Genomic DNA, 22,518 nt, shown 5'->3' on the forward strand with positions numbered 1-22,518 from the left:
GGAACTTGAAATCGTCCAAGGACTATCTGGATAGCCACCAAAGAATCAGAGCGAACCTGCATTTGATCAATATTTAAGGTTCTAGCCTTCCTCCATCCACTCTTGATAGCCATTAACTCCACTCGCACAATGTTGTTATCCTTATTGCCGGAATATTCTGTCTGAGTCGACCTACATAATCTGTAAGAGAAAAGGAGGATGTTCGGATTGACTGGGGGTTAATCCGATATATCTCTGAAGATTAAGTCAGAACTAGGCAACTGTTAATATGAGTGAGTAATGGTAAAAGCAGTAAAAAATATAAGATTTACCTTTGTTGTCACTATTCCTTATATAGTCTATGTCAGTCTTACCTTGGATGGGCAAATAGTCGACTGTCATGGCCGACTTCGGATAAAATCGATCGTGTCGAACTGTCGATAGAAGGGATTGGAAGATACAACGTTGCTAGTTCATTGAAGAGGGATTACCTACACAGCAATGTATTATCAGTGGAACTGTAAGGATATGTCGACACCTGTATAAGTATATTTTCACATGTATCAATCCTCAATGGCCCCAACAAGGGCAAAAGCTGTTTGACCTGCTGCATTGCATGTGATAGCCCCATAGCCACCTAAATTTCCACGAACAGAGTCATCACAATTAACAGCTACCCAATCCGTTGGAGGGGTTGGACATGTGTAACTCAAATGGCGATTTGTTACCCAAAAAAAAATAGAGATTTATTAAAAGAATTTTTTTTATTTTTTTATTTTTTTATTTTTAAAGGAAATGCCAAATGAACCATTGAGCATTAGAAAATTTTGCATTGTGAAAGAAAGATGACGATAAAAGAAGACATTTTGCTTGCGCAAGAAGGAATTCGAGTGGCAGTCTCGTTATTTTCAGTTCTATGTAGGGTCTAGTGTTATCACTGCGCACTACACATCCTCTATGTATATGGGGAGTGGAGAGTTTCACGAGACCAAGAAGCTTTGGGATTATATTCTCTGTTACCTTGTTGTTTGGTGATTTGTTCTTTTTTAATAATTTTCAGGAGAAAAAGTGCTGAAGAGGAAATGGCAGAAGAGGGACAAGTGATCGGTTGTCACACCGTTGAGGCTTGGAACGAGCAGCTTCAAAAGGGAAACGAATCCAAGAAACTGGTAAGTATTCCGCTCCAAAGAGTTTCTCTTTCGTGGCATGTGCACACGCACCCTTCATCTCAAAATTATCTTTTGATCAACAATAGGGACAGTGGAGATATTCTTCTCTCTTGGTTGGCATTTGTTACAGGAGTGGTAGTTGTTTGAGTTAGACTTGTTCGATTGGTTCTGTTTCTGACATATTTTTAGACGCTGGGATTAGGCTTTAAGGGCTGAGGCTTTAAGGGCTGCTTGGGTTTATTTTGATACGGTGTCAATTTCGCTCTCTTAATGGATATCTATCGAATTGAAATGATGGGTTTGCTTTAGTTTTTGGTTTTAAGGTTTAATTTGATTTTTCTTTCTTCTGATGCTGAGTGTGGGAGTTTTATGTTGTGAGTTTTGATAATCGGTTTGACTTATTTTTCCTCTTTTGCTCTCTGATTTTGTGCTGCTCATCTTTTATAATTTGATGGAATAAATCTCCTAGTATTCTGAGCGATGATATTAGGTTATTAGGCCTTTATTTATCGATTTTGGTTACAGAGATTTGTTATAGCAAAGGAGGCGGGGTCCTTCTAAAAGTAAAGGAAATAATAGTGATTTCATTATTCTTGGTATATTTAGATCTAAATTGGTGTTTGTATCTATTTGTTTATTCACAGAAATCTCTTCTCATCCTTTCTAAGATCCATACGTCCCCGGGTTGGATGTATATTGTCTTCTTTATGTGGAATCTTACTGACAAATAAACCTCTTGCATCGGGGGTTCTATATCCTATCTTCTTTTGATGTGTTACTCTTTATTTATGGAATCGTGAAGAGTTCCAGCAAAGGAAGGAGGGAAATAGAAGTGCTTTACAAGCCCCTGCATTAGGGTTGAATCCTAGGATGCGGACTCGAATTGCCACTTGCCAGTGACTTACAGCTACTTATTGAGCCTTTGGTTTGTGGATTATCACTTTGATGGTTTATAGAGAAGGCGGATAGACCCACCATGCTCATTTATGCTCCATTTCTGAACTTCTACTCCTACTTTGATCCTTTTATTTTTTAATGTATTTGAATGGTATAAACTTATTTCTGCATTGCCAAATCTAGGATATGTGGTCTGTCACTCTCTATGATATTTATCATTGGAGAACTTTTGTACGTACAGATGATCCAATGCTACTGCATTGGAAAGGATCTACGATTTTCTGACTGTGTTGCTGGAGAAGCAGTATCCTTATCCTTATGTTTTAAAATTCTGTCTGAGAATCCTAGTTGGCCTGGCAAATAATATTTCACCTGATATGTACTTGCATATCAATTCATTATGAATGTCCTCACGATTTTAGTAGTACACTGTAGATCATTAGCTATTTATCTTGTGCGTTGTTGTTCCTTCACTCTTGTTGTATTCTCAAAGCATTAAGAAGTACTGGTCTAGATGAACAGTATATGGGGCTGGGGTATGCCAAAGATAGGTGGTCCACCATATCTTTATATTCCCCACCCCATTCCTCTTCTCTGTTTTTATTTTATTTGAATTATGCGGCGTGCATTAACATTAATTTTTAACTTGCAATATTCAATATTAGTTTTTTCTTTATTATTAGGGGCAACTGAAAATGACTGCATAACTATTAGAAGTTAGTACTTGAATCTGTTATGCTTTACCGCTTTATTTCCTCACCTTTTAACTTTATACATTGTTCATTGCAGTTTAGATTTAAAGCTCTTAATACGACAATGCAAGTTCTTAACTGGATTTGTTGCTATTTGTTTTTATAGGGTATTGACTGGGAATGCATCTGATTATTAAATATAGTTTGCTTTCTTGAAAGTTGTGGATTACTGTTTTATGTATGAACTCTCTGTATGATCTGTCCATGTTGCATTATTCATTCGTCCATGTTAGCTGAGTTGCATATCTGCACCCAAATGCATTGAATCCATCTTGTGTAAACTATGACTTGTAATACACCTGCCACCAATAGATTTTCTGTGCATAAGTTCATATGTCTTCTGTATTTGTGTGGATTTACAGCACACAAAATCCAGGCACATCCTGTTAATAGATTTCCCTTGAGGATACTTTTAGAATGCCAGTGGCCCAAAGGTGCTCAATGTATTTTGTGTGTGTGCACTGGCTAGGCCAGTCACCAAGCAAGGGAATATAGGTGGCAGTGGGATCTTCCACAGGGGCCTTGGTTGGCGCTTCAAAAGGTGTTCATGCACTGGCTACTTCACTTTGTACCCACAACCTCCGCATGGGCCTTGTTTGCCTCTTCAAAAGGTCTGTGCTCATACTTTTGGAATGCCAATTATTGGTCCTTGTGGAGCGCTTGAGGATTTGTTTGCATGGTGGGGTTTGGGAGGTGTTGGGCATTTCCTCTTGGATTGTGAGTTTTTCATTTAGTCTGGTGTAGTGAAGTGGGGTATTGTTCCCGCTTTTTTATGGTTTTATTTGTTGAGGCTTGCCTTGGCTTCTTTTAGAGTTGCTGGTTGCTGGTGGGGGGCGGGGGTGGATGGGGTTACTTTTTTATCGCTTTTGCCTTATGTACTTTTCGTGGTCCTCTAATGAAATTGGTTGCTAAGATAGAAGGAAAAAACCAGAAATCTGTCACCATTTGGAAAAATAAAATCATTTTGTCTGCTCATTTTTTTAATTATTAAAGAAAATAGAGATTTGAGGGGTAAAGTTACAAGGAGAAGGTATGCATGTTGTGCCATAAAAGCTGAGTTGGATATCAGAACCTGATATCTGGTGAATTCAGAGGGTCCCCTATCTAATGGATTATCAAATTTGTCTTCTTCATCCATTTACATGGCTTGTATCAGAGAGCTCTTCTGTGTACATCTGGTTAGAGTGTTGTGATACCAGTTGGACAAATCACTGCCAAAATAAAGTAATTTTAAAACTCTTGGTTTCTGAGTTGATGCAATTCATTGAAACTTGTAGCTGTCTCCTCTTTAATGTTTCAAATCATGCCACCAAGTCCCCCACCCCCTTGTTTTTCTTTTTTTGGGTAGCAAGTATAACTAGTTTTATTTGAACGTTGCACAACATACCTAATTTTAATTTTTTTTTCTTTGGGAGCGCTAGATTGGTCATTTGACTGGTCACTTGAATCCTAAATGGTAGTAGCAAATGTGGCTTGCATTGTTATACCTCATTATAAATCTTTAGGGGAAGAGAATGCCACCCAGTCGCACAGTGCATGCCACCCCGGTCATTCTGCGCACCCCTGTGTGTGACCGGGTGGCATTCTTTCTCCCAAATCTTTAAATCCCATTTTTGTTGAACATCAAGGGGATCGATTTCTTGACTTTCTTGGACAAATGGGACATTCTTTTATAGATTTCTTCTGCATATGACTTTTGAATAGCTGTTTTTTGTTCTGACCAGATTTTGTATGTTCAACATGCTTTGGGTGCCTGTTTCTGATGGTTCAACTAGACTGACTAAACAGTATGTTGACTAGTCAATGATTTCGGCAAATTATAATTCTGATGGTAGATTGATCTATTTGCTCTTTGTTTCACGGTTCAATGAATCAGACCATTCCATTTGTTCAATCCTTGGATCAAATGATACCCAAATGTGGATCTCCTTTATAGTCATTCTTACACTGTCATTTTGCATCAAATCTGGACCTACTCTGTCTTGATTTACTACATGGCGGGAACCTTTAGAAGACATGGAGGACTTAAGTTGAGCTGGTGTTGTATACTCTCAAGGAAAAAGGACAATGTCCTTTGAAATGAACAACTAATGCAATTTTGTTTTGTCTGGAAGAGCGAAATAATGGGTTCTTTTGCTATTGCTCTCACCTCTTTCAGCAGATCATGGGACTTGATCACCATTGGTACAACTTGGCTTGCTTGTCCTTGGAGATTCTTTAGCGTTGGCCATCTCCATAGATACTTTTGCCTTAATGCACCATTAGAGATTTTCTGATGCATTAGAGATGTAAAACTACTAGTTGAAGGTAACATTTTGGCTATGGGTTGAATAAGCGGCTCATGAGGAAGTACAAGGAGATGATATTTTCATTGAACCTCTTTGTTCTTGAGAGGCAAAAATCTTGATATCCTTAATTAAATATCTATATTCCATATCTCTGTAAAGTAACAGGTTCTCAAGGTCTAATTTGAGTACATAAAGCCACAGACTGTCATTGTGTTGTGGGGAACAAGTGGCAGTGTAACTCTTACGTATTGCTCTAGATTGGGTAGGTCTTCTATTTTTTTTTCTCAATTTATGTATTCCTCTAGATTGGGTAGGCCTTCTATGTTTTTTTCTCAATTTTTTGTTAAGAATTTCATATCCTTGATGATCCCACAGAGAGAAGTGTTGGGGTTAAGTATTTTATCCTGCTATGAGCTAGATACTTAACCTGAAAAAATTGCACTCGTATTTGGGTCTTGATAATATCAGTATTGACCAACTAATTGTGAATAAAATGATCTGCATGTGTATTGCATAGAAAACTCATTGGCAGGATTCTTATCAGATGCCAGCTGGATTTTGCAAACCATTGTAGATGCAAAGTAGTTCTGTACTTTCTGCAGGATGCACTCCTGGGTTTACATTGTTATTGAAGTTCTTAACCGATCACTGTATGCAGGTGGTGGTTGATTTCACTGCTTCATGGTGTGGACCATGCCGTCTTATTTCCCCTATCTTGGCAGAGCTGGCCAAGAAGCTGCCTAATGTCATTTTTCTCAAGGTGGATGTGGATGAACTGAAGGTAAATAGATTTAATTTACTTTCTCCTGTACTCTCTTTTAACCAGCTACTTGATTTCATGTTGGAAATAATTCTATTAGTGATGTTACATCCAATTGTTCGGGATCCGAATTTATTGCTACTTAACCAAAAAAATTGTTGTTTGCAGACTGTTGCAACAGAGTGGGCAGTGGAGGCTATGCCAACCTTAATTTTCCTGAAAGAAGGCAAGACAGTGGACAAGATTGTGGGTGCAAAGAAAGAGGAGCTGCAGCAGAAGATCACACTGCATGCTGCTGCATAAAATGTTAATTTCCTTAGTGTTTGAGGATATTATAGAACTGCATTGGAGTACTCTATAGAACTTGGGCTTTCTATGACTGATGTAGGAATGGATATTATATGGTTCTTAGTTACTGCTGTAGTGCTGTCACTCCAAGTATGAAAATTAGTATCATAATAAGATTATATATTACTAGCTATCAATCAGTTCAGGTTTTAGGACCTGAAAATCTTGTTTCTGCATGGTCTGCTGTTGCTAGTTGTATATACTTCAAAGATGTGGTGATGTTACTTTGCCCAAGAGTGAAGTGGTTGTTAGTGTTCCAAATTTGGGATTGTGAACCTTTCTGTCCTCCAGTTATATGATAGAACAAGTAATTCCATATGATAATTGTGAACCTGTTGCTTCTAATGGACCAACAATGATGGGTCTTAAGTCTTAAACCCAAGGGGGTTGCACAGTTGGCAAGGACCAACACCTCACTAATAAGAGGTCATGAGATCAACTCTCCTTGGGGCCGAACTATCCCCCCAAAGAAAAAAGTCAAAGTAAAGAATGATGAGTCTTAGTCCTGTTTACACCTGATTTTAGATGGGTTGGTATATACAGGTATCATGCACACCAGAGAAGGGGTGAAGAGTGGGAACCCACACATCACATAAAGAAATATGAGAGGGATGTGAGGGGACTTTTATTTGGCGATCGGGTGCCCGTCTCTATCCCTATTCTTAAAAGTAATGGGCTCCTAACCATCTCATTGAAGTAAGTTCCTATCCCTATAATTAAAGTAATGGACTCCTAACCATCTCATTGAAGTAAATATTCATGTAGGAGAGTATCTGAAGAAGAGTCAAGAATCTTGATTCTTTGACCCCAGCAACTAGGGATAGAAAAAGGAATCGGGAATTGATTCGGGTCCAGCCGCTTCGGTTCTGGATTGGCTAAAAACGGTTAGGAATTAGCCATAATCTCTTAATCCTAAATATTAGATACAGATTAACCAATTTAAAATCGGTGAGACTCAGTATCTGCCTTGACTAATTCATTTTATACAATTCCGATTGAAGCTACTCTACAGCAAGTGATTGATTGGTAAAGCAGAGTCGGTGCCAGAAATCCAAAACAGAGGACCGAACCTCTCATCTTTCACTTGCCAGAGGAGTTTTGTCGGTAGACCTACCAAGGAACCTTCAACACAGATTTAATTGGAACCTGTCAGCATGCTCGATCATTTACTGCAAAAAAGTTTGGCTAATGTTTTTACATGTCGACTGCCAACCTGAGAAACCAACCCTCTTCTCAATCACTTCAAAATCTCCTGACAAGGGAGCTTATTAAACTGTGGCTCGGATCTTATGATTCTAACTTGATTCTGATCTTTTGAAACACTGCTTCTATATAATGACAAAAAGACGATTACTGCCTTCACCAGTGGTACAATCCATTGATTGAAACAAATAAACAGAGCATGCATACTCATTCAAAAGATGGAATGAAAATAATGCATCCATTGGGGTGGGGGTGAGAGAGAAGACTTGGGTCCTCATTGTCTTCATCACAAGAATTCAATCACACAATCTTATATAAAACATAACTTGAACAGGGCCTTGGGGTTTGACTTCCCCAACAATGGAAAACTTAAGGAATTAATGTAAACCAGTAATTCATCATCACAACAAACTATTTTCTTCATTCTCCGGTTAAAAGCCCGGAGAAGGCATCAACTTGAAATCGACTGGGAACCTCTCCAAAACACAGGGAACCTGATGCCAACCCTATTCTCATCATCCCAGAACCCCCTCTTCCCCTATTTTACAGAAGCTCAATGTTAACCCATAAATAAAGAAAATAAACGTCTGCAGCTTCAAAATATCTCTATCTTCTTCATATAAATATGAGCAAAATGAAACTGGCATTTCGAGGAATCTAATTCACAATTCAATTCCTCCTCTTTATTTGCTTGTTTCCTCTGTAGCTTCCTCCCTTGCCAGCATTACGACTACACAGTTAATCTAAGCACAGTATCTGAAGTTGGGAAGACCCTTGGATTACTTCCCTCCAAACAGCCCTTTCAACCCCTTGAATTGGGTTGTTGATTGGTTGTCATAGTTGTTGGGGCACAAACAGCTTCCACAGATAATCGCTTCAGCACATTAGGACATGGGTCTCCAAAGTTGCTGTTGGATATGGTTACTGAACATCTCTCCCTCCCTACGCACTTCTGTGAAAATAATCATTGACCATAAGATGGGATTTAGATTCAAGATTAAATACACACACAGGACAAAACTCTACCCTCACATGGATGCTGATATTATCAATGGATGGTTCAGGGACCTTTCATATTGTGGTTTAAGAGTCAATTCTAAGAACCCCACCACTGTCACATGGCTAAACTTTTGAATGCTTAATGCCCTCATCTCTAGGCTTCTTTCTTTTACAATGAAGTGCCAGTAATATTAGGTAAACAGTCATCCATCACCATTTAGTGACAGCCAGACATAAGCTCTTTATTTGACACATAGCTAACCCAACTCCAACCAATCTGATGAAATGATGTGGCTTGGTCTATCAAAATTTCAACAAAATATTTCGGTTTCAACACTAGTCAAAACAAAATGGCATGCAAATTAAAGGTCCTCAATGTTTCCATTTTTTCACCGAAATAGACCCTAAATCAGTGTCATTTAACCATTTCTGATGCAATTCAGATTGTTCGGTTGAGCCTCAAAAGGCTATTTTTGATGGGTTTCTAGAGACCTTGTAAATCAATGGAGAAGAAGAAGAAGAGAAGAGAAGAGGCTTGCAATTCTCTTCTCTTTTCATACCAATTTCTAGTTCTGATTCTGTTCTTCGCATAAAAATCGCATCTTTTTTCTGGTTTCTTGAATTCTTACTCTAACATGGAATTTTCTAAAACTTCAAATCTAACCATTGGTAGTATATTTCGATTTCAAACAGGAGGCCCGAAACCCCCGTTGAAACTGAAATCTTGAACCTAACAGGCCACATCAACCCACCATGCACTGAAAGATGTGATGTGTTCACTCATTATGGTCTTATTCAGCCAGGGAGTAGTTGGGGGTATGGAGTACCTGCTCTAAGATGGCAAATGAGGTTGGAGCATGGCAGGTTCCCTGCTGGAAACCACTTCCACAAGTTCCAAAAGGGGTGCCAAAGCTTGCGAACTTAATGGTAGAGATGGACTGTCCAGGTGCACACCGCAAGTGAACCTTTGGTCTGTGGAACTCTTCTGTTTTTCCATAGCTCTCGATCTGCCAATTCTTAATATTGGGGTGCCACTCAGACACATCAGCACAGACACTGGTCACCGATCTCTTCACAAGAGAAATTCTTGACACATCCCCACCAAGTTCCTCGAAAAGTACAAGAAGATTTTGGGTTGGGTTTAACCAAGAGCGTGGAACATGGTACCTGGAAACCATTTTAACAGTAGTCCATAATGTCAAATATCAGATGAAGATCAATACAATACTGAAACTCTTTTCCATTTGAAAGATGATTACCATTGCTGGGTTGGTTGGCCGCATCCAGTTTGACACTTAGGAGGTCTGAATGTTCCAGAATAACTACATCCATTGCAATTACCATTTGCCCAAGCTGTCCAATATCTACCTATGCTCTGCCCATTGATCCATACTTGACCCTTCCCCATACTCCCCAAGTCTAATGCCAATGGTTCATCTCCTTCAGGTGCATTAAAATAAGACTGCACGTGGCACAGAGAGTTAGCTAAACTCCTAATGCATATAAAATAAACTGCAGCACTAGCTTGGACTCTTACTGTCACTGGTATTCTTACCTTAAACCATGTCAATGGCTGCTGCTTCTGTGCAACTAATGATGCACTCATCCATTCAACAGAAGAAATTCCATTTGGAGAGACGAGATTCATGGCCTCACCTTTCAGGCCAACCTGTTTTAAGAACAATCCATCAACAAAAAGCAACTGAAATAAACATTGCATTATTGATGTGCAGAAGTAAGAATTTCTGACCTGGTAGGACCATTTCTGCCAACTCAAATCTCTTTTCCCCTGATCAAGACCATGCATCACAACAGGACCCAAGACTCCAGTGTTCCATGCCTCAAAATGTGTTCCAACATTCTTCAACCACGAGAAATCAAAAAATATAGTTAGAACTAGAAATTACCATAACTTTTAAGAATCCTTAACATCAAAAAATGGTTGAATGACTCAACCAGGTCAATTCAGACCCAATAGGAAATCCACGAAGGAGATGGGCATCTTTTATTCCATCAAACACAAGGAATGGCCCAGGTGGTTGTGGAGTTTCAACAAAATTCAAACAATTGTAGAGTTGCATTCCAAAATTGGTTATTAATCCCTGAATTGCAACAAGAACATAATGAAGGTGGAGGACTAACTGGCAATCCAACAGCTATGCTGAGGAGTGCAATTCGATTTGTTCCAGCACGCAGGTTGTTAACTGTTCCTGTAAATGTGAATCTCCTGTTCTGCCTAGTTCCAAAGGCAGACCCTGTAATAGGGAATAGCAGTTTATCAATTTTGTCAGCAGAAGATGGTATATATTATTATTCTAACTGCAAATTTGTCAAACATTTACAACACCAGTTACTCAGTTCATGAGAAAGCAATCCAACATACCCGAAAGTTGTCCATTGATAAAGACATGTAAAGCATGCCCTGTTGACTGAATGGTGAGACTTGGTTGTTCGCCCCCATGCAAAAATGATTCCTGTGAACCAACTTCAACACTGGAAACACAATGATAACCAAAAAGTTAACTCGTGATATGTTAAATGCAAAGGAATCTGACTGAATCTCTGATACATTGTGTCACAAATAGAAGAGCTGTCATCTTTATTCTACTTTGTGTGACATATAAACACTTTGAAGATACAACACGATCTTAGGGGCAAAACTCCTACAGCATGTTACTCCGACTTTTGGATGTTGAGAACAAAATATGTAGAAAAGTCCAAGAGAGACAACTTAGAGATGACCAGGGCCATTGAACCATCAAGATTCATTCTCAATCTCTTTCAGGTGCCCGTGAATAATTAATTTACACTTCCATATTAAAAGTCCAAATGACCATCCTTCAACATAAATTCATAGTAGGAGTATCAGAGATATTTTGGACCTAAACCATGAAGGATGCACCTAAGAGATATGGTGCTTAAGAATGGTCATTTGCCATCCAAGTACTCAGACTTGAGCGGCTCCTAATACAAATGATCCCCAGATTGTTCATATCAATTGACACTTGGGATCTAGTACGACAGTGTAACTTAATAAGTCAATGAACCTCACCTAGTAATGTACCACAGATAATCACTTGCATCCCTGGTTACATTTATCTGCTCCAAAAGACCATTAGCAGTTGTCACAGAATTGTCATCAAGTGAAGAAACATCCTCGTCATACGTTTCCCAGGACAGCAACTCAGCATTGGTGGGCAACATTTGCATCTCTGATGTCTGAACTCCAACCTGTTTAAACAAAACGACAAGAGTCCATTTCAGCATGCTCTTCAGGGTAAATTTTTTCTGACAAAATAACGTAATAAACTGATCTAGTTTCGGTCTGAATACTGCATGAGGAATTCCGAGTTAATGCAACAAACTCATTTAAAGCTAATGGATCCACCACAAAATAGTTTCTTTCACTAACCTTTGCAGTGTTATAGACAGCATTTCTACAATCAGGAAGGATGGTGACAGACCAAGGTGGCAGGTTGTAATGCATGTTATTGAACATCACCCTTGCCGCAGAATTAGGATTGTTGTTCGAGAGAAAAGCTGCACAATCTCCAGACTCAGAAGAGAACACATGAGCCTGAACAAGTCAAATCAGTGATAAGAAGCTGAAAGTGTGATGATGAATCATCTCCAATGGTAAAGCAGAAAAGTAATCCCAAAATGAGAACCAACTGACCTGCTGATAACTTCCTAAAGAAGTAACAATAGGGTCTGCCGAAACTAAAGCTCGCTCACAAAGCTTAATAGCCCTATGGAGCTCCTTCAAATGTCCATATTTAGGTTGCCTGATCAAGCCTATCAAAGTTGAAATGTGAAGTAATCCATTAGACTGTCCTATTGACCAACCTATATCTCATGCCAAAGTATATAGGCGTGTGCATTATTGTCAATTTGCCTTACGAAGACAAGCTCAGTTCCTCACCATATTCGTCAATGGGTGCGTCATAGTCGTAGCTAGTAGTGATGAAAGGGCCTCCAGCAGTGCGTCCAAAGTTGGTGCCTCCATGGTACTGGTGAATCATTCGTAGGAGTTAATTATATCGAACTGATCTTTCAAATAAGAAATCGTGGAAGAGTGTGAGCCAAACCAAAAAGAATACTAACCATGTAGTAGTTAACAAAGGAGCCTCCCTTTTGTACGAAGCGAGCAACTGCAAATGCCAAATCTTGAACAGGTCGATGATGAACTGTACCACCAAACTCCGTGAACCTTTAATTTGGATCAACAACAAAGAATCTGGTGAGATAAGTGTACTTCTTTAACGTAATAGTAACTTTCAAGTGCTAGCTATAAGCAAATTTTACCAGCCACTCCAAGCCTCAGTCCACATTGTAGGCTTATAAGGTCTGTTGGGAGAAAAGGCATCACAGTAAAAACCATTGCATGAGTTTATCTGTCACCATAATTCAGAGAGAGATTTAGAAACTTCTATTTTCCAAGAATGGGAAACGAAAAACTAGTTAGAGAATCCTTCTCTTTCACACTATTCCTTTTTTTTCTTTTATAAGTTTTATAAATGGGAGTGAAGCAGGAAACATATGTAATAAGATAAAGGTTCATCACCAATGCACAAATTAGAAACAATTTGACAAGATCAAGAAATCTACAGGCCCACCCAAGAATTAAATAAATAATAACACTATATCTGATGAGTAAGTACACAAGATTTCTTACCACTGGATCAGGGGCATCTTCTTCCTTGCACATGACCCAAGGGATCCCTGTGCCTAATCCCACAGCCATATTTGCAGCCCAAGACATATATGCATAACCAGCAGCTCCAAATGCCTTGCCCTCCGGCCCATACTCGTTTTCAATCTGCAGGAGCAAAATTAAAACATTTTAACATAATAATTTACGTTAACATAGTTGCATCAATCCTTTTGATCACATAAACCATAGAGATCATATTGAGAGAAATAGACCAGACTGCAGCGCCAGAGATTCAGAAAACTTACTTGGGAGAGAATAATGGGCCCCCCCTGGGACTCAAAAAGCTGCTCGCTCTTCATCATCTCTACAATCTTTTGGATAAACCCTTGCATTGCCATCTGCAACAGGAGAGGACAGTACATAAAAATCAATTTTTATCCGCTTCACAGTTCTACACATATTTCTGCAGACATCAACCTATGTGTTGTTGGAAGGCAATGGAGATACATAACCAACAATAATACTTGAAAAAAAAAAAAAGGGTATGAGGAGGAAAAAGAGACCTTAAAGGGTTCGTTATCCGTACGGAAGCTGATACCTGGAACATACTTCAACCAAACAGGAAACCCTCTGCATAAAATATACAAGTAAATATATAAAAGCCCATCTCGTGTAAAGCATTAATACTGAGAAGAAAGGCAATACTATGAAGAAGAAATAGTTATCTAAGAAGTTATATCAAGTAAGCTGCTCTGTTAAACAAAGTAAAAAGACAGAGATCTGAGGGGGGAAATGGTGGATACCCAAAATTCCACTCTCCACAAATGTAAGGGCCAAGACGAAGATGAACATAGAGTCCTGCTCTCTGTATCGTCTTTATAAATTGAACCAGATCGTATCTTCCCTCGAAATTGTACTGAAACCCCACCAGCATACATCACAAAAGCAAAAGCATGAACACTGAACTTAAGAAAAATTACAGGAGAGGAGGGTGGGAAAAAAATAAAAGAGCAAAACATTAGAGATCAAGTGAAGTACATTTCCAGGAGAAGGTTCATGTACGTTCCAGAAAACGTAGGTATCTATAACATCCAATCCTCCGTCTTTAGCTTTCTGTACAAGATCTCCCCACATCTACACCAAAGCCATTTTCTCTCAAACAACAAGATATGACGAGAAAAATGAAATACATCTACTCTACATTTGCAGAGAAAAAGGGGTAAGACTAAACTCAACAATTGAAAAGAGTAAAAGGATAGAAGCAGTACTTCAGGAGTGCTCCTCGGGTAGTGTATGGAACCGGAGATGAGGATTCTCCTCTGCCCATTAATGATAATAGCCTTCCGATCGTAAGTCACGCTACACTGGACCAAACCCAGAAACAATACCAAGAATGAAAAGGAAAGCAACTTGGAAACTGAGTTAATTTCCATTATGCTTCTTCTTTGACAGGAAACTAGCGAGCCACTGAGAAATCTATACTTCACACAGTGTGTGGAGGGAAATTTGAAAGTAAAAAAAAAAGAAACACTTGGGGAAGTGTTTTGGGGGGAGACGGTAGAGGAAAGGAGCTAGGGAGGTGGTGCTGCTTGCCGCCTTATTCTGATCTACTGTGGTTACAACTCTGCAACAAAAAGGTCCATTCTTCTTGGACTCTTCACACTGCCACCCACCATTTTAAGTATTTATATAGATAGATAGACTTAGTTTGTTATTACTGTGAACTATGTGGACTGTGTGGACTTTGAACTGTTGTGTGAAACTCAACAGTGGTTTCAAGAATCAAGATTCATAAAAAGGAAGAAAAATGTGAATGAAACTTTATTAACTTCCTTCATTCATTTCACTAGAAGATGGTTCTTTTCTTCTTTCTTTATTTTCTGTTTTTATATAGTTAAAAATTAATAAAGTATGTACCTATGTGTACCCACCAATCAAAATATATTCTTTTTAGTTTAATCAAGATCATTTTCCAAAAACTATTCATTTGAATATTAGATGGATGGATTAGGGAGCAGGCTTATGAAAATCCGAATCAGGAATTGGAATCCATCGAAAGCGGTTGATCGGTCTCGAAAACTTTAGAATTGATCACTTACAAATCTGAAAACCCAGCAATCCAATTCCTAGATCGATCACGGCTGATTTGATCGATTTGATTCCGATTATTGTAGCAGTACTAGAAAGGGAGGGATATTAGTTTCTAATTAATTTCTTAATTTCTGAGTGAAATTTAAGAAGGTAGGGGTTTTGGTGTGAAAGGCATTTTGTATTTGGTTGTGGCTGTGGCTGTGGCTGTGGCTGGTTTTGCTGCACCTGTCTCGGGAAATTACTTAAAAAGGTAAAAGAAACAAGACACAAGTGTGTCCCACAATAGAACTTCCCATGTGAAGTTCCAATGACACACAAACCCCTCCCTACCTTTTTTGTCTCAAATCCTTGCCTGCTCTCGGTTCTCTCGTCTTCTCTCTATTCTAATTAAGTCTCTACCGGATACCGATGTCAGATCTATCTTCTAATCTTCTCTGTTTTTATTTAATTATACAAAAAGTTTTATTAATTACCAAGTTCTCATCACACACAAACCCCTCCCACTCCCCTTTTTGTTCTCAAGTCCTTGCCTGTCTTTCTTTTCTTCTCACTTTTTCTCTATTATATGTATTAATTGGGTGGATCTTTTAAGAAAAAGGCAAATGGGAACGCACTAATGAAGTGCAACAAAATAGAATCATATAATAAAGGGCAACAAGATCATTTCATTATGGGAGGATAGAGATGCACAATAATGCTAGTGGACCCTGCCCTAATGGTTCTAAGACATTTTTCCTATTTACTTATATAATAGTAGGGCAAGAGATCGTTGTTTGGTCATGTAGCCCCTACACTAGTGCGGGGCCAATGAGAGTGCATAGGGTGTCAACATAGATGAGATTTTTTGGGATTGGTGTGTAGTTTGTGTGATTACATTTTCATAAAAAAAAAATTTAAAACATAGATGAGATTTTTTTATTTCAAAGAGGACGGTGTGGTAATTTCGCACTCTCCTATGTCTGGGCATAGGGGCCATGCAACTAGGCAACGTTCTTTTTCCCATAATAATAATTGGGAGAGGAATAGGTATGCCACCGACGTGTGGCACATTAGCGGGCGGCACCAATGGGGGTGCAAGGAGCATCATACAAGAAGGGTAAGGGTCATTTCAAAGAGGAGAATAGAGAAATAAACAGTGTTGCTTGTGCACAGATCTAGCCTTTTATCTAATTATTCAAAAAAAAACAACTAAAGGGAGTGTGGTGTCTGCGCCCATACACCAAAGGGGACAAAAATAACCGTTGCTCCTCTCATGTTGATGCTTTTGTGCATGCTCCTCCACATGAAACACTTTCCCAAGAATATCAAATCTAAGAGCAAGAAACCTAGCCGTGAGTCAGGATTTCAAGAAATTGTTGAAATCACAATCAGAATCGGTTGAGCCTGGTCTTATTCCAACCGATTCATGTTGTTCTTTACTTCTAGGGTGCAAGCAATACAGTCATAAGTCATACGTCCAATTTGATGACGTATCTCAACCTTATAAATTATGATCGGTTGTATATGTGTGTGTATGTGTGTGTATTTAATTTAAAATTTAATATAAAAATATAAGACAATTTTGTTCTTAATTTCGATAAAAAGAATCTTTAAACAGCTTTTCCATTTATAAGAATCTTTCCATCGATGCCAGATTGAGATCGATATCAATACAAATCAACCCATACACCCGATGACCCGATCCAAAGCGAAACTTGAAACTATGCTAAGAGGTCATGAATGGGCTTCCCAATTGTACTTACCTTATGTAAACAAACCAACAAGTAACAAAGCAACAAAGTTGATTGTGAGATCCGTGATTTGCAGCAAAACCTGCCCAAGGCCATGTATCATTTTCTCCTTAAATAAATGTAGATCAATTGTCTTCCTTGCATCCATCCCTCTGGTCTTCAATGTCTTGGATCCTTGCTGTCAAGAATAGTTTCATGTGATATTTTTCTTCTATGTAAAAATATTTCAGATTGTACAAATAATTCCAAATGCAATTTATTAGTCGATCGTTACAATAATACATGAAAAAAAATTAAATTTACTTCCAATTTAACACATAACTAGATGACAACATGGACAAGATGAAATCTGTACATGAGTTGCCACATGGCAGTTATTGTTGGAAACTCTTTTTTTTTTAAGGCTACACTCCTGGACAGAGAACTTTCTCTTTTTTTTGTTTAAGTCAAAGTTTAATTATTAAAATAAAAGTATAGTTTCTGCCACATGGCTTATAACAAGGTCCTTTCTCTACATTGATTTTGAATACTACAATACATCACATGCCAAAAAATATTAAAAATTTATGAAAAAAAGTTTAACTATGCATGGAGTCTTACTCCTGTTTTTACAGAGAAGCTATTTGCAAACTCAAACCTGTGACCATTTGGTAACAATGGAGCAACCTTACCGTTACATCAAGGTCCTCCCTCTTTATGACTTAAAATAATATACAATGTAAATGATATAATTATTCAATACGAAATATCTGAAATGTTTGTAATCTTAAAATTAAGTACCATTTAACTACTTATAAAAGTGGTGGTCGGTAGAGTAAAGAACTCTTGTTTTAGAACTAATAAATTATTAACTTATCACTTGAAAATTTTAGAAATTTAAATAGACTCTTTTTTTCACATTTTTGAGTTGGCCAACAGATTGTTTGAGGAAATTCAAATAGGTGACTGGCTAGGAAAGATTAGTCTCATGTGGCCGGCATGGATTATTCTTGGACCATTGCCAAGATTAGTAACAAAGTCATGTAAAAATCATTAATCGCAGAGCTAGATTAACCATTTGGTGATTGAGTCAGTAGTTTTTTTTTCTTCTCAACCTCGTCATCGTAGGATAACGTATTTGCCATGTATCAACCTCTCAACCCCGAATTGCACCGTATTCACCCGAAAGTAAATCAACATGCGTTGTATTTTTGACCACGTGAAATGGTGATGTAGAAATCTTAATTAATATTATATGTTTAAAAATGATGTGGATATATATGTCATCCAAATGTCCCAATAAAAATGGCAAGGAGTCGCATAGAAGCATCCAATCAAATGGCAAATGGAGTGGACGGGGGCACGTGCATATTTATTTGATCAAACGGTTGTAATAGTTTGCCGTCATGTGCGCTCAGCTGTGACCAATCTTCCGCCAAGTGCGCTGTGTAATTTCGGGTTTTCCACTTTTCCTCTCCTTTTTATTGTGTTAAAACTTCTAGATTTCTGACCTAACTAACATCGGCGGGACGAGCGGGGAAGAACAAGACTGGAAATCGAAGCAATTGGGTCTCTCTCTCTCTCTCTCTCTCTCTCTATATATATATATATATAGGGGGCACGTGATCTAACGGCTGTGATAATTTCCCTCCCATGTGAGGTTAGCTCTGATCATCTCCCGCAAAGTCTGAGACATGAGTGAAATTAACTAACTCTTAACTAATACTAATCATATAATATCATGCTGGTTGGTGAGAGTAGAAAGTCCACAAAAGCCAACGTTTCAGGAATTCCTTGGCTGACCTGAGTCTCACTTAACTATCCCCCACCACCGTGGATCGAATCTCATTTCCCTCTCTACTTTCTCACTATATAGCAGTAAAAAGCTCACCGACACAACACCCATAGTTTTTGGGTTCTGAAACCTTTCAGAATCACAAGGGAAGTGAAGAGTTTCAATTTGTATACACAATGTTTCAGATCATTAAAAAAAAAAAGAGGAGATAAATGAATAATGGAATATATACATTGTATTTACATACAATGTTTTTTAAAAATGGATCAAACCATCAGCCATGGATCATTCGTTCATTCTTTCAAACTATTAGACTATGGAATGGTGGTCCAAACTCCAGACTTTAAAGGCACATCGACCTTGGAGCCGTTTTTAATTTTGACGGAGGGGGGTTGGGGGGAGGATTTGTCATCGGAGGGTCCTTCCAATAGTCCCTATAACTATATTTTTATATAATGCAATTTGTTTTGAACGATATAATCACTGACCATTCCTTTCTTGTTTTGGTGGTATAATTAAGGAAAATTATCAACGCCACCCCTTGAGGTTTGCCTATATTTTAAAGCACATCCACTAACTACCATAATATCAACCTTCCCCCCTACTTTATCAAACTAATTTCATACAGACCCCCTATTGCTAGTTAAGAGTTGTTAAATGGTGATGTCAGCAGTTAAATAATTTTTAAATGACAATTCTACCCTTCTTAGTGGACGAACTACCTAATCTACCCTTTCAATTAAAACACCCACAAGCCCTTCTTCTTCCTCACACTCATCGACACCCTTGGAGAATCCACTACAACCTACCGGTCTTTTGAAGAAGAGACCTACTCCGGCGATAAAACAGCCTGGCGTCAACCGACCACCATCTTTCTCACTCCAGTTCTTCTTCTTTTAATGGTATGAAAATATGGTTTATAAATGCCGAGTTGCTTGGTTGGAAGCCTATGGATTTCGGTACATTATGGTCAAGTTCTCTTTTTGCCACATGTATTCGAACAATAATGGCGTCTCTTAAGCTGCTGAAGTGCCTCTAGACATGGCTTGGAGTACGAGAGAAGTGTAAGTCCTGGCTGCCCCTTTACCTGCTATCACTTCAAATGATGAAACCACTTCTTCCATTTGATGATAGTAATGCAGGAAAAAGATTCTACTTTGATGTGTATCTCTTCTTCCATTTGATGTGGAACTTTCTGAGCGGAGATTAGTTTTTTCTCTGTTACTGTTTATTTCTTCTTCTTCTTCTTCTTCTTCTTTTTCCTGCCATATAGAATTGTAGAAAGGTAAACAAAGCCAATGGCCTGAAGTAATGTACACGAACCAATGGGAGATCCCTTTCCTTGAGTTATGGACGTCAACGCATCAAAAACTTTCATTGTAAGACCAATCCTGTGGTAGAGAATGTCACTAAAATTGATATTTAATCGAATATCTTATGACGTCTATGGCTTGAACCTGCAAGGAGGATTCATCAAGTCTATCGTATGGCTCAGGACAGAGAACCCAAAGTCGCAATCCCATAATTCCCTCCTCTCATTGGGGGGCCTGAGACAGACGATAGTCTCGATGTGTCAATTTCTTGCGCACAAAAGAAAGGCTTCAAGCATCTGAGAATTTGTATTGGAATTTGGAAATCATCGATCAAGGTTTCCAATTTGCTTTCGTTTCCGTCTCCGTCTCCATCTGGATCCCCACCTCGCCCCCATCGAGAATCGTGGTGATCATCCCCTGGGCCTGTTGAGCAGCCCCAACTATTTAATGGCGCCTTCGAGTACCAGAAAATCACTCAACCAAGTCATCCCCTTTGAGATTAGAACGTCTCTTCTGGCGCACAAGCTGATCGCCCTCTTCGACATCAGCTTCCTGATCGCGAGTAGAACTACAGGAAGTCAAGGACATACAATCATCGATCATGGTTTCTAAAGAGAACAAGAAACACCTGACAAATGGTCTTCGGATTACAGTCGCCAAACCGATTATTCAATCCAATTATCAACGACGAAGAAGGGAGACGAAGAACAGTAAATGGGTCCAACTTCTATTGATAAAAAATAAAATAAAAAAAATGGAAGAGAGGGACGAGAAGTTTATGGGTTTCCACGTGTCCCCTGAATAGGGTACACCGAGTGGGTTAGGTTTTTTTATGTTTTAAGTGTAAAAGGTGATGTAGTAAATTAAATACATTTTAGAGGTTATCACTGTTAAAAGGTAACAGTTGATATTATGATAGTTAGTGGGTGTGCTTTAAAATATAAGCAAACGTCAGGGGGTGATCCTGATAATTTCCCTATAATTAATTAAAGACCGCATCATCTACTTGTATGTGTATGATTTGGCGATGACATTTATCCAATCAGCGACCCTTTAGAGGAGTGAAAGAAAAAGAGACAAATATCAACTCCAAATCATGTAGACGTACGGATAGATGATCAGACTCAACTAATTATTGGTAGGTTGGTAGCTTTAGCTAAGCAAATTTACTCACTCCCCTTAAAATCCACAAGATGGGTTTTAGTTAGTTAATATACTTAGAAGGGCGTAAGATTCCAGTCAATATCTTGGTGTCCTTTCCTCTTTAGTTTCTTTCCGTTGGACAAAGAAGCATTCTTTCTCTTGAAGTCATAATCATAAGGAAGAAAAGGGCCGGGGGATGTGCCACAAGGCTTTTTTGTGCTATCGATTGGTTGATCCTTAATTCCCCCCACCACTTAAAAGAAGACTGGCGTGGGCCATCTCCTTAAGCATCCAATGTACTACTTACCTTTCTTTGGATCCATCTTATTTCTTCATTCCCCACGGGATCATGTATAAACCATGGTTTCAAATGTTGGAATTGGATCGGTTGTATCGGTATTTGCTTTTGAAATCTGATTGACGTTAGGGGGGAAAAAGTGCAGTGCGGTGCAGTTTGGACTTGAGAGCTTGACACGTGGAAGATGTTAAATCAAACGGTACCGAGCTTGAGAAGTAAGAAAGAAAGAAAAAAAAAACTGGATCAATTGAGCTCGACACTGTTGGATTTAGCATCTTCCACGTGTCGAGGTCTCAGCTTTGAACTACACCGTATTGCAGTTTTTAGGAATTAGGGAGGATTTTAATTTGTGATCCTATATCGGACACCAACAAAGGAGGTGTAGGGTAGGAGTATCATACAACATACAGTAGGGGCAAGGTGTGTATTCGAAGAGGAAGGGAGAGATAGACAAGTGGGTGCTAGTATACGATATATCAGCAGTGTATCTAATCTTTTTTATAATTTTTTTGAACAAACATTTTCTGTGGGGGGTGCAGACCACGACCAAACACATTGGGGAGCGAAATGATCCTATGTAACGTGGCCATGCGATTGTAAATAAATTTTTATCCTCTCCTGTTACAGCACGGTGCTGTAACACATTGTACGGCGCTACAGAGGTCATGTGACACAACAGGTCCCATATGATGCACATGGCTTGTACAGCCATCGCACGATGCGTTACAATACCGTGTTGTAACAGGAGAGGATAATGATTCGTTGTACATTTTTTTCTTTAGGTTCTAAAGAGAGAGAGAGATCGTACGGTCGTACATCTTATCCTTGAGTTCTAATTCAGAGATATGGCCTGTTTTCTAAAAGAGATAACCTTTGCGAAAAGGATTTGCGGATTTCCTGCGTGCATTTGGATCTTCCTTCCACATTAAGCTAATGGGCACGTGAGAAAGGCTGTGCAAAAAAATTCCTATGAGGGGTTCCACATGGAAGGAAAGGAGAAACTTTACTACTTTTTTTTAATTGGTTTTATAGTTTAATTGATATTTTAGAGTAAATATTTTATGCGTCTCCCTCTATCTATCTATCTCTCTTCTTTTCTTATGAAATGATTTTTCTATAC

The 22,518-nt window shown here is 38.7% G+C and overlaps 2 protein-coding genes and 1 long non-coding RNA gene across 3 annotated transcripts; 2 read left to right on the plus strand and 1 right to left on the minus strand.

Moving 5' to 3' along the window:
* The first annotated feature begins 1,009 nt into the window (after positions 1-1,009).
* Positions 1,010-6,260, plus strand: LOC122661899 (thioredoxin H-type-like). Its single transcript, XM_043857411.1, has 3 exons — positions 1,010-1,148; positions 5,744-5,866; positions 6,014-6,260. Exons 1-3 carry the CDS (start codon positions 1,062-1,064, stop codon positions 6,146-6,148), a joined length of 345 nt encoding a protein of 114 aa, XP_043713346.1. The 5' UTR covers positions 1,010-1,061; the 3' UTR covers positions 6,149-6,260.
* Positions 6,261-7,653: 1,393 nt separating this feature from the next.
* Positions 7,654-14,588, minus strand: LOC122661898 (beta-galactosidase 3-like). Its single transcript, XM_043857410.1, has 20 exons — positions 14,318-14,588; positions 14,088-14,183; positions 13,853-13,965; positions 13,613-13,679; positions 13,355-13,447; positions 13,071-13,214; positions 12,701-12,789; positions 12,500-12,605; positions 12,318-12,405; positions 12,072-12,190; positions 11,808-11,972; positions 11,448-11,626; positions 10,779-10,888; positions 10,538-10,650; positions 10,146-10,256; positions 9,951-10,064; positions 9,655-9,857; positions 9,223-9,562; positions 8,232-8,348; positions 7,654-8,198 (listed from the first exon to the last, which is right to left on the minus strand). Exons 1-20 carry the CDS (start codon positions 14,480-14,482, stop codon positions 8,127-8,129), a joined length of 2,604 nt encoding a protein of 867 aa, XP_043713345.1. The 5' UTR covers positions 14,483-14,588; the 3' UTR covers positions 7,654-8,126.
* Positions 9,438-10,027, plus strand: LOC122661901. The gene is made up of 2 exons (XR_006332935.1): positions 9,438-9,558; positions 9,647-10,027. It is a non-coding gene; the product is annotated as an uncharacterized LOC122661901 (long non-coding RNA).
* Positions 14,589-22,518: the final 7,930 nt, after the last annotated feature.

The sequence above is a fragment of the Telopea speciosissima genome, chromosome 5 (assembly GCF_018873765.1).
Source record: "Telopea speciosissima isolate NSW1024214 ecotype Mountain lineage chromosome 5, Tspe_v1, whole genome shotgun sequence".
In the NCBI taxonomy this organism is placed as follows: domain Eukaryota; kingdom Viridiplantae; phylum Streptophyta; class Magnoliopsida; order Proteales; family Proteaceae; genus Telopea; species Telopea speciosissima.